We start from the raw sequence: 9,817 nt of genomic DNA, 5'->3' as shown, positions 1-9,817 counted from the left end.
AGGGATTTATAATAATTATTATTAAATTATTATTAATAATAATTGATAATAAAAAGTCACAATAGTAGTGCTTAACAAAATAAAGTCATCAATTGTCATTTCCTTATTTAAATTATACCACATTGTGAGCATCTCAGAAAAAACGCTGATTGGCTGATATATTAATATGGCCGGTCACTTGTTCCACCATCCTCATTGGTTAATCATCTTCTTGCGCAACAGCACACCTCTTCTTTATCACACCATGGACTACATTTACAAGGTTCGATTTACGCCGAAGTTATAACATCGATGTCACGAAATTGGCCAATCACAGTCATTCCATTCTTCAGAAGAATAGCTATGATTAGTTAATTCCATAACATCGATGTTATAACTTCGGCGTAAATCGAGCCGTGTAAACGTAGTCATGGTTACGGCCAATATAAACGCTCCCTAACTTATTGGCTGCGTTCAGCAGACTCAACAGTTTTGCAACCGTTTTATGATTGTCTGCTGAGATAGGACCATTCTTCTAGATCTAAAAGTATGATCCAATTAGCGCGAAGGAAACTTCCAACAGTTGCAAAACAAACGTTCTGCTGAACGCAGCCATTGCAATAGTTCCGAATTCTTCGAAAAAGAACAAACCTAATGGTCCGTATTCAGAACGCGCTTAGGCCGGAATCAGTGCCTAGTCTGATTCCGGCCTTATGCCCGTGTCACGCTACGCATTGGCAAATTTGAATTTTTCAATCTTCAATCTTAATCTTCAATGCATAGTCTGATTCCGGCCTAATGCGTAGTGTGACACGGGCATTACACGATCTTCTCCTTCTTCTGTGACTTCTGTATAAAAAGGCACTCGCCGGCGCCGCTGCTCGCTGCTGCAATGTCGATGAATCGGGCCAAACGCTTACACGATGTTGCCACCAATGCGTCTGAACTCATTGTACGACTACTAACATTTTGACGTGATCTGGCCGTATCGACCTCCTTCTATATGTCTGGAGGCGGGAGCCACTAATTAATAAGAAGAAGAAGCTTACACGATGTTAGCCGTGCTAACATGTTATACTTTACGTCACGCATATTATAAAATTTCAGAGATAAAAGCGCGTTCTGAATACGGGCCAATATGTATAGTTGTAGGAAAAAAAAGAAATGTGGATTAGTATAAATGGAAGAATATTCGCATGATATTACCAAATCATTTGAAATACATAAAACATTGTATAGTCTCTTTTTAACTTTTATATATCTGGTTTGTACACTTGTATTTTGGTAAAATTTGACAAGTTTATCGAACTAAAGCACTTTAGAAGACAATCATTTTTTAATTCATCTTGTCAAAAAACTGAATTTTTAATTTTTAATTTTTGACGCACAAAGATTAACTTTCACGATTTAATTAATCTCATACAATTTAAATAATCATTTATTCCAGATTATATAATTTTTCATTACATACGACGCTAGATCATACATAGAAAAGGGAAACATCAAGGATTTTTACAAGAGACTCCTACTATATATGATATTAATTCTAATAAGTGAGTGTGTAGTGTGAGTGAGTGTGAGTGAATGTGAGTGTGGTGCGTGACCGCGCGCGCGCGCGCGCGCACGCGTACATCCATTGTGTCACAAAATTCAATTTTTATTACTGGTATATGTAATCTTTACAATTGATCGCTAATAAATGGAGCTGTTTTCTAAACAAATCAAATTAATTGTTATGTACAATCTAGTGTTACAATAAATTGATCTTCTAACCTATGTTTTTAAAGATGAGCATGTATCTCGACAAGACACATTTCTATTAAGACTTTACTTACTTTTTATTATTACCACAATGTTAACATGTATCGCTTTATCATGTAGAAAAACATGTGCGTATTATTTCCAATGTCTGCCTTCACAAGATTAGGATTGAAGTAAGCACAATTATTTTCAGGCCACCTAATAAATGCTACAACAATATGTACCAGACGCGATTGATAAAAATTAAAAAGACAGTAGAGGATAAATTATTCGAATGCCAGTTATATCTTGCGACACAATGATCAAATGCGACTCACGAATATAAATTACATATGACAATGCCAATCACATGACTGTCTTGCAAAAATACAAGTTATACAAGTCAAATTATATTGCAAGTTACGTCAAAATGACGTATGCACTATACCGGTTGCTCGTTTTCCGGTAAGTCTAAAATCTCTCCAACGAATTCGGCCACATTTGTATCTTTTTGGGCATATTCTCTGATAAAGTCGAGTTCTAGCAATTGACTGTAATTTGGGCGGGCAGTGTAGTTCTTCATCAGACTGAAAACAGTAATGATTATGTAAAGGAATCAATTAGATCAGAGGTGTAAAAATCTTAACGCACACATTGCCACTTACCACTTATTAATAAATTCCTCGAATGAAGGAGAGAACTTGCCCACAGGTAATTTTGGAGCTTCATCCTTGACTACTTGTTTCAGTTGCTCGAACGGCGTACCCCACGACTCGTACGGGAATTTACCAGTTGCTAATTCAACGAGGGAAATTCCTAACGACCAAACGTCGGATCTGATATCATATTGTGATGGATTACCCGACGGGTCTATCCTTTCTGGCTACAAAAAAAAGATAATGGTGGAGAATGTATTGAATGGACAACTGATGAAATTTTCAATGGCAAAATTCTACAATTACATACAGCCATATATGGTTTGCATCCAGCATCGATAGTCTTAGCAACTGAATCCACAAGATAACCCGATATACCAAAGTCGCAAATTTTTACCTCGCCTTTCCGATTAATTAAGATATTACTAGGTTTTACATCTCTATGAATCACTCGTAATTGTGAATAGAGGTAATGTAGCGCGCTCACTACCTGCAAAATTGATAATATAGATAATTCTTAAGTTAAAAAGAATTTAAGATCAATTTTTTTTTTTTTTAAAACTAGATTTCATGTCAAATCAAAGGAAAGAAGACGAATCAGAAACAAGAGAAAAAAAAACGTCTGTGCAATTATTTAACATTGATAAAACATTATCGAGGGTTTAAAGAGTTGGTGTGTGTGTGTGCGTGTGTGTAATAGATACATATATATGTACCGCAAAAGCCACTTTTCCTAAAATATCTTCAGGAATGGCACGACCATGTTTATACACTTTTGTATAAAATTTATCAAGGCTCATATCCATCACTTCCATACATATCCATACATCTCCTTCTCGAAATAAGGCTCCATAGAATTGTACTGTATAGGGACATGCCGAGCTACGCATAGAAATATCTAAATCCATGAGCAGCCGCTTTTGCTCTTGTGTATTAACCGTAGCAGCTATCCTCTAAAAATATCAGTTTTATATATATATATATATAAAATTTTGTTAAAGTTATGTTTTATTCTTACATTATAATGTAAGAAAATTTACTGCTCATTTTGATAATACCTTAACAGCCATAATTGTGCCACTCTGTTTGTGTCGCATTTTATCAACAATCCCATATGCTCCACGACCAAGTACACAAAGTGTTTCTAAATCGTCAGCTTCCACGACAAACGTTTTTTCATCTATAGTAATGGTAGTCCGTTTGTCTAAATTTCTTGGTGGAGTCCTGAAATAAAGCATCTATCTAAAAAAAATGTATCTAAAGATAAATTCTACCTTTAAACATATACCATACATATACATTGTATAAGCATCTTTCTATTGTAATCAAATAATCAAGATAATATGATAGATGTTTTCTATTTAGTGATACAAGTTTTATCTTTGACAAACATCGTTCTATCTTTCTTGATTCAATGAATAACAAAGCTTCCTATTTAGGCCAGAATCCACAGTCCGTTCTTAATCTCAAGCAATGTCTTAAGAGGCTAATATGGCTCTCTGATTGGTTCATGCACTAGCTCAAGACCATGTCGAATCTTGAGCAACATCTATGGATTCTGCCTCTACTAGTGATACAAGTTCTATCTTAGTTACTCACTGAGTACCAACAAAGAGTGAATAATGCTTGTGTCGACTTGTGTTACAAAAAAGTAAATACTCAAACATAGAATGACCAGATGGAAAATACTCACAGGTAAAAATTTACACTATATCTTTGAATCTTGCTTATACATATTTGCTTTGTAATTTTTATACATAAATACATAACAAACGTAAAAGATTACATATAGGTATGACAACATTAATCACAGCACTCGACAGACATTACGTTGATGCTTTACATACACTGGCGCAGGAGCTTCGTCGGAGACTTGCAGTTTCAGATTACGTTTTCCACGACGTAAAGCCATGATACCGAGTATAATCGATAAAAGGTTAAGGTCGCCGCCCGCGCAAATTCGGCAGTATACCAGAGAGGTCAATGTGAATTCATGGCTAGTAGTGTCATGGGACGCAGTGCGTATGTGATCTGGAAAAGCAAGAGGAATCGCAGAATCATACAATATGTACGATAGAAACGGACGGATGTCCCGTTTAGATTTAGGTTATTCCGCAAAAGAGAAATAAGTCGCGTCGTTGACACGCAAGCCCGCATATGTGCGTCGCGATTATCGCGAAATGATAATCATACTTGGCTTATCGTTCGCGTAGCGCAACGTATCTATTAGCGTCACTATACTGTCTGAAGAACATGCTATCTTGACAAAATTAAAAAATGTACGCGTAAAAAAACTTATCCGAATCTCCGTACCTCATCGCACCCCGTGCCTATATATTTTAAGTCTTTACAAAACTTAAATCCCACTGTCTCCACACTAAAGCCCATGGCACATACAAAAACGTAATGCTTGTTCTACAATACAAGCTGTAAGTGATTGTAGTTGTAAGAATTGACCAATCACAGTCAAATATTCTCCTCACATACGACTTGATTGGTCAATTCTTACAATTACAACCACTTACAATTAGAAACTTTCTAGGGGCGGAATCCATATGCTGGATTCACCCTGCATCCGATTTTCGTCGTACGACGTTCTGCAACCAATCAGAATGGATGCAGGGTGAATTCAGCATTAGACGTTGCTCAAGATCTTGCCGCGATGATCTTAAGCTAGTGCATGAACCAATCAGAGAGCCGTATTAGCATCTTAAGATATTGCTTGAGATTAGGGACTGCGGCCCACTTGACGCTACAAACGCTTCGAAGCGTTTGAGCGACCAATCAGAACAAAGAATTTTACGAATTGAAAGAATGCAAGTGGATGGACCGTAGCTTAATGTCTAAGTCCGGATCTACAATAAGGGTTTTAAGCCTCAAGCCGTAAGAAATTGACCAATTACAGTCGAATTCGAGGAGAATAATCGACTGTGATTCGTCCATTTCTTATGGCTTAAGGCTTAAAACACCTATTGTAGATCCGGACTTACAGTCGAATCCGAGGGGAATAATCGACTGTGATTCGCCCATTTCTTATGGCTTAAAACCCGATTATAGATCCGGGGTAATTCACCCTGGACGCAGCAAGCATCAAGCAGCGGAGCAGCAACCAATCAGCAAGACGATATTGTTTACGCCACTGTAAATATCGCCTCACCGATTGGTTGCTGTTCCGCTGCTTGACGCTCGACGCTTGCATGTGAAATGTGAATGCACCTTTAATTTTAACTGCTGAGTGCTTGGATCAGCTTGGATACATATCTCGTCCTGATACCTTTGAGAACATTACTACTTTATCAATAATTATGTACGAGCAACTTATAAATGAATATTATATTAATCTGGAGTATGATAAAAGCAACAAAGAGGTGAATATGACATTGGGATGTATGCATGATGATGTGTGCGTGCGTGTGTGTTTTATGAGATTGATGCATATATAAACATTCTGGTAATAGATTATGAAATATGAGATTCAATATATATTAATGTTGCAAACAAAAAGCTTTATTTACATTTTCAGTAAAATAGATTATACTATTTTTATGTATTTTTTTCAGGAAATATTGACAGAAATCTTCACTTTATCTAAAAAAATAAAATTTAATGATACTGATGACTTTTCAACAAGGTAAATAAACATTTAATCTGTAGGTATATACAAATAGCATGGTAAAAATGTAACGGTTATTTCCACTTTTATCATTTCTATTTTCATATTTATCCATCGACAGATTTCTTAAAGCAGCATCTATAATAGAAAAAAATTTGTTTCTTTTCAACTCCGCATGTAAACACGTAGACATAGTTACCACTATCCTTGAATACTTGACAAATTTCGGTGTGAAATTTATGTTTGGTATTGAGTTTGGTACGTACATTTTTGCAAGCATGCGTTTGTAAAAATATATCAACGTATATATATTTTCTAATTATACTTTTATATTTATTTTGCTTACAAGTATGAATTGCATATGTAGTATATTGCATAAAAATAAGCACATTAGGTAATTTGATGGGAAATTCTTTCGTCTTGAATTTTTATTTTATTTCCTAGACAATTTAGATGAAGAATACAACAAAGAAGAAATAATCTTGTCGGTAGTGCTCACAATCTTCACTATATGTACAGAACACAAAGTGCAATTATTTCTGGAAAATGCTATCATGTAACTGTGTTTTTTCATATTTGTTTAACATGTTAATTTATATTTATTATATTAAAATTATAATATATAACACATATATTTGTACACATACTTGTATACATACACCGCGACAAAATATATATTATTAAAGACGGTCAGTCCTGGGCAAATTTTCACGACTATTAATAAGGCCCCGGGGTCCCAGGGATAATTAAAGAATCAACGACGACATCGACAATTAATAAAAATTTGCGATTACATTAACAAATATTTTGATAATTATTAAATTCGTGATTTTTCATTATACAAATGCTGTATAAATAAGTATGCATACTTTTGTGATGCTGTAATATCTTATACATTATTGAAAAATTACAATTTTTTTCTCTGCAGTTATCTCTATTGATAATCACTCTAATGATAACATTAAAATTACAGTTTTAAATAAAAATCGAATATTATTAAGTTTTAAACATATATACATATCTATGAAACTAATAAATCATGAAATTAGTACCATATATGTATTATCAGTTTCTTATTACTTACAATCACTTAAACTTTTAACAGTCACGCGAATTTCCATAAGAATCGACCGTCTTTAGTAGTATCTCGTCGGTGACACAGCAATTTTATAGATACATTATTTTTTTCAGCAAAAATTCAATACTAAATCAAATCCAATACAATTCTTTAAAAAATGAGCTTTTAAGTAAGAATAACATATTTGTAATGTAATAAAAATACGTTTTAATTTTTAATGAAGGTTTCTAAATTTCGCGTAGATCAAACCAACGAAATGATACTTCTAAAGGATTCAGATTTGTACACAGTTATTAACTGTTTAATGAGAATAGGAAGTTCTCGTATAAATAAAATTTGGATCGATGTAACAATTAAGCAGAAATTTTTGTCACTTATAAAGAAATATTTTCATCGTAAAGACTTTCATATATTTAAATCGACCATTCGTATATTTAAATCGACGAAAGAATTTACACCCCGCACGTCATATAACATGAATATAATATCTATATGGTCAGAAGATATTGTATATGCAAGATATTTAGCAACAGTTTTAAATGTATGTACATTAATTAGTTATTTAAAGCAGTATTACGGAGATTTCGTCTCATAAATGTTAAAATATAATTTCCATTGTTAATTCAGAGAGACGTTATATTTGTAAATGTGCATATGGATCTCTATGGTGGTGACATACTTTTACCATATGTAAAAGTATTTGGCAAAATACATAAAGGATTTAAGCCTACCTTCAATGATGATTCGATACGAATACCAAATGTAAACGAAGTAAACTTCTCACATGTTCCCAACAAGGAATCTATGCCAATTTGTAATTTGTTTTATGACGGCAAATGGCAGAAACCCGTAAAAAATACGTATTGGAAATATAATAACATGTTATGGGCAAATGCGACAAAGTATGAATGCACATGTATTAATTGTTAAATTTTAATATTCTTTTTTTAGCTTCAAGAAGTGACATATAAAGTTTATATATTAAACGTAATCGATTATTATTTATTACAGAGATGATATTAAGATGTGTTTTAATTCCGCTGTAGAAGGATTCAAGATTTGGAAAACTTGGTCAATTACAAATAGAATAGACTTGTTATCTCAAATGATAACAATTCTAAATTATAATAGGTTAGATTATTAAAGTTTTACATGATATCTGTATGTCTCTCTCTCTCTCTCTCTCTCTTTCTACCTATTTATATCTTCTTATTTTATATTGTTCTATGCTTCTTTATTCTTTGGCTAACTTTCAATAACTTGTTTGTTATTTGTTTTTATTTCTTTCTCTTTAGTAAATTTTCAAAATACTCGTCAAAATTGACCGCGAATACTGTGTTTTCCAACTTCACTCGAGTATGGTTACTTTGTTCTCAAAATGATAGATTAGAAGTAATCCAAAGTCGTATTCCAAGAGGCGTTATCATTCTTAAGGAAAAATCTGAAGAAATTTTGCTTCTTCGATTGATACAAATTTTAATTTCCGGCAATTCTGTTATTGTAATAGCTGATAAACATTCCTGTAGTTTGGCACCTTATTGCGATATATTTTCAACATCTAAGATACCAAGAGGCGTTATAAATTTCCTGTTTAATCAAAACACAAAGGATTTAGAATTAAGTTTATGTGCAACAGATTACATAAACTATGAAAAACAGTTGTTCACATCCAATTTTGAAAAAATGTATATAAATCTTACATTATCCAAACAAATTGTACTCTCTCTCAAATAATTTTATTAACAATGAACATCTATAATAATTTGTGACGAAGACAAGAGAATATGAATACCTCGAAATATTTTTTATTACACAATTTTACAAGAACATTTGTATATAAATTTACTAATCAATTCTCTCTCTCAAAAAGTTATAATTGGATAATTATACTGTATGTTATGGTACTTTATGAAAGATTTAGAACGTTTTGTATTTTTATTTGTATAAGTATGTGCAAGTAATTATAAAATTCAATTACAATGTTTATCATGAAAATATTTGACACTTTGACAAATTATTCATATCATATAATGCATCTTGTATGTAATTATAGCAACAATTTAAAAAATAAAAGACAAGAAAATTTCTTTTATGAGCTATATCATGTATCATGTACCTTATTGTCATAACTATAATTTATAGATTAATTTCAATCATTTGTGTAAGCAAAACAAATTATCAGGTAATGCGGCGTCTCAAAATAATGTTTATTTATTTACCAAGGATAATATAATTATTATGGATTAACAAACATTGTAAACATACTTTACATACTTCTATAATATTACAGGCCACATTTAGAAATATGCTCGAAACAAAAACTTATTTATACATCTTGTATTCTACAATAAAATATAAGCAAGGTTGCATATAATGTAATAATCTGAATTATATAATGTATTTTAAATGTGGCCATTATAATTTTATAAATTTTATATATTTATAAAAAAGAATAGCTCAAGCTGAATTTCAGCATTTTGATGTCATCAAAACACTTAGACTTCACCACTCAATAATTTCTTATCGAATAAAAATTCTCCCAAAGGTCCATGCGCTTGCATCATTTTACCCAACACTGAGATTTTGCCTGCGAGGTCGCGTTGCCCTTTATATTGTTCCTCTAAGAAATCGGTAATGAGGTAGTCGACCAACTGCAAACAATTGTGGCACGACAGTGAGTAATTTTTTTTTTAAATTGTGTGTGTGTGTGTGTGTGTGTTACAGGGTGATTACTAATGGTTGTACCAACTA

The 9,817-nt window shown here is 32.8% G+C and overlaps 4 protein-coding genes across 5 annotated transcripts in view; 2 read left to right on the top strand and 2 right to left on the bottom strand.

Annotated features, from left to right (window-relative positions):
• Positions 1 to 2,161: 2,161 nt before the first annotated feature.
• On the bottom strand, positions 2,162 to 4,785 carry lic (dual specificity mitogen-activated protein kinase kinase lic). 2 transcript variants are annotated; one of them, XM_018446531.1, is made up of 7 exons: positions 4,689 to 4,785; positions 4,223 to 4,406; positions 3,434 to 3,599; positions 3,092 to 3,328; positions 2,686 to 2,865; positions 2,385 to 2,602; positions 2,162 to 2,306 (listed from the first exon to the last, which is right to left on the bottom strand). In XM_018446531.1, exons 2-7 carry the CDS (start codon positions 4,285 to 4,287, stop codon positions 2,162 to 2,164), a joined length of 1,011 nt encoding a protein of 336 aa, XP_018302033.1. In that variant the 5' UTR covers positions 4,288 to 4,406; positions 4,689 to 4,785. The 2 variants fall into 2 exon arrangements, with proteins under 2 accessions (XP_018302033.1, XP_018302034.1); XM_018446532.1 differs by lacking the exon at positions 4,689 to 4,785 and adding an exon at positions 4,569 to 4,680.
• A 785-nt stretch (positions 4,786 to 5,570) lies between these two features.
• Positions 5,571 to 7,712, top strand: LOC108721698 (uncharacterized). The gene is made up of 7 exons (XM_018446374.1): positions 5,571 to 5,743; positions 5,936 to 6,006; positions 6,110 to 6,246; positions 6,433 to 6,544; positions 7,180 to 7,235; positions 7,309 to 7,348; positions 7,694 to 7,712. The coding sequence occupies exons 1-7, from the start codon at positions 5,681 to 5,683 to the stop codon at positions 7,710 to 7,712; spliced, it is 498 nt and encodes a 165-aa protein (XP_018301876.1). The 5' UTR covers positions 5,571 to 5,680.
• LOC108721782 (uncharacterized) lies at positions 7,663 to 8,811 on the top strand. The gene is made up of 3 exons (XM_018446534.1): positions 7,663 to 7,968; positions 8,078 to 8,197; positions 8,362 to 8,811. Exons 1-3 carry the CDS (start codon positions 7,721 to 7,723, stop codon positions 8,798 to 8,800), a joined length of 807 nt encoding a protein of 268 aa, XP_018302036.1. The 5' UTR covers positions 7,663 to 7,720; the 3' UTR covers positions 8,801 to 8,811.
• A 658-nt stretch (positions 8,812 to 9,469) lies between these two features.
• Positions 9,470 to 9,817, bottom strand: part of Fer1HCH (ferritin 1 heavy chain) — a 4,442-nt gene continuing 4,094 nt past the window's right edge. Inside the window, exon 5 of the mRNA XM_018446536.1 lies at positions 9,470 to 9,717. Coding sequence (XP_018302038.1) covers positions 9,562 to 9,717 — 156 coding nt within the window. The 3' untranslated portion in view covers positions 9,470 to 9,561. The remainder of the gene's footprint in view (positions 9,718 to 9,817) is intronic.

Source organism: Mycetomoellerius zeteki, unplaced genomic scaffold (assembly GCF_001594055.1).
Source record: "Mycetomoellerius zeteki isolate Tzet28-1 unplaced genomic scaffold, Tzet1.0 scaffold182, whole genome shotgun sequence".
NCBI classification, from domain to species: Eukaryota; Metazoa; Arthropoda; class Insecta; order Hymenoptera; family Formicidae; genus Mycetomoellerius; species Mycetomoellerius zeteki.
The sequence above is the reverse complement of the archived record's forward strand: the minus strand, read 5'-3'. Positions and strand labels throughout refer to the sequence as shown.

What these genes read in the sequence shown, in the direction of transcription:
- lic (XM_018446531.1), bottom strand. Translation starts at nt 4,287, where the DNA reads ATGGCTTTACGTCGTGGAAAACGTAATCTGAAACTGCAAGTCTCCGAC. An exon ending in TAGGAAAAGTGGCTTTTGCG is followed by an intron (nt 2,866 to 3,091) that starts GTACATATATAT and finishes TCAATTTTGCAG; the next exon opens with GTAGTGAGCGCGCTACATTA. An exon ending in GAGGAATTTATTAATAAGTG is followed by an intron (nt 2,307 to 2,384) that starts GTAAGTGGCAAT and finishes TACTGTTTTCAG; the next exon opens with TCTGATGAAGAACTACACTG.
- LOC108721698 (XM_018446374.1), top strand. Translation starts at nt 5,681, where the DNA reads ATGTACGAGCAACTTATAAATGAATATTATATTAATCTGGAGTATGAT. An exon ending in ATGATAAAAGCAACAAAGAG is followed by an intron (nt 5,744 to 5,935) that starts GTGAATATGACA and finishes TATTTTTTTCAG; the next exon opens with GAAATATTGACAGAAATCTT. An exon ending in ACTGATGACTTTTCAACAAG is followed by an intron (nt 6,007 to 6,109) that starts GTAAATAAACAT and finishes ATCCATCGACAG; the next exon opens with ATTTCTTAAAGCAGCATCTA.
- LOC108721782 (XM_018446534.1), top strand. Translation starts at nt 7,721, where the DNA reads ATGGATCTCTATGGTGGTGACATACTTTTACCATATGTAAAAGTATTT. An exon ending in TTATGGGCAAATGCGACAAA is followed by an intron (nt 7,969 to 8,077) that starts GTATGAATGCAC and finishes TATTTATTACAG; the next exon opens with AGATGATATTAAGATGTGTT. An exon ending in ACAATTCTAAATTATAATAG is followed by an intron (nt 8,198 to 8,361) that starts GTTAGATTATTA and finishes CTTTCTCTTTAG; the next exon opens with TAAATTTTCAAAATACTCGT.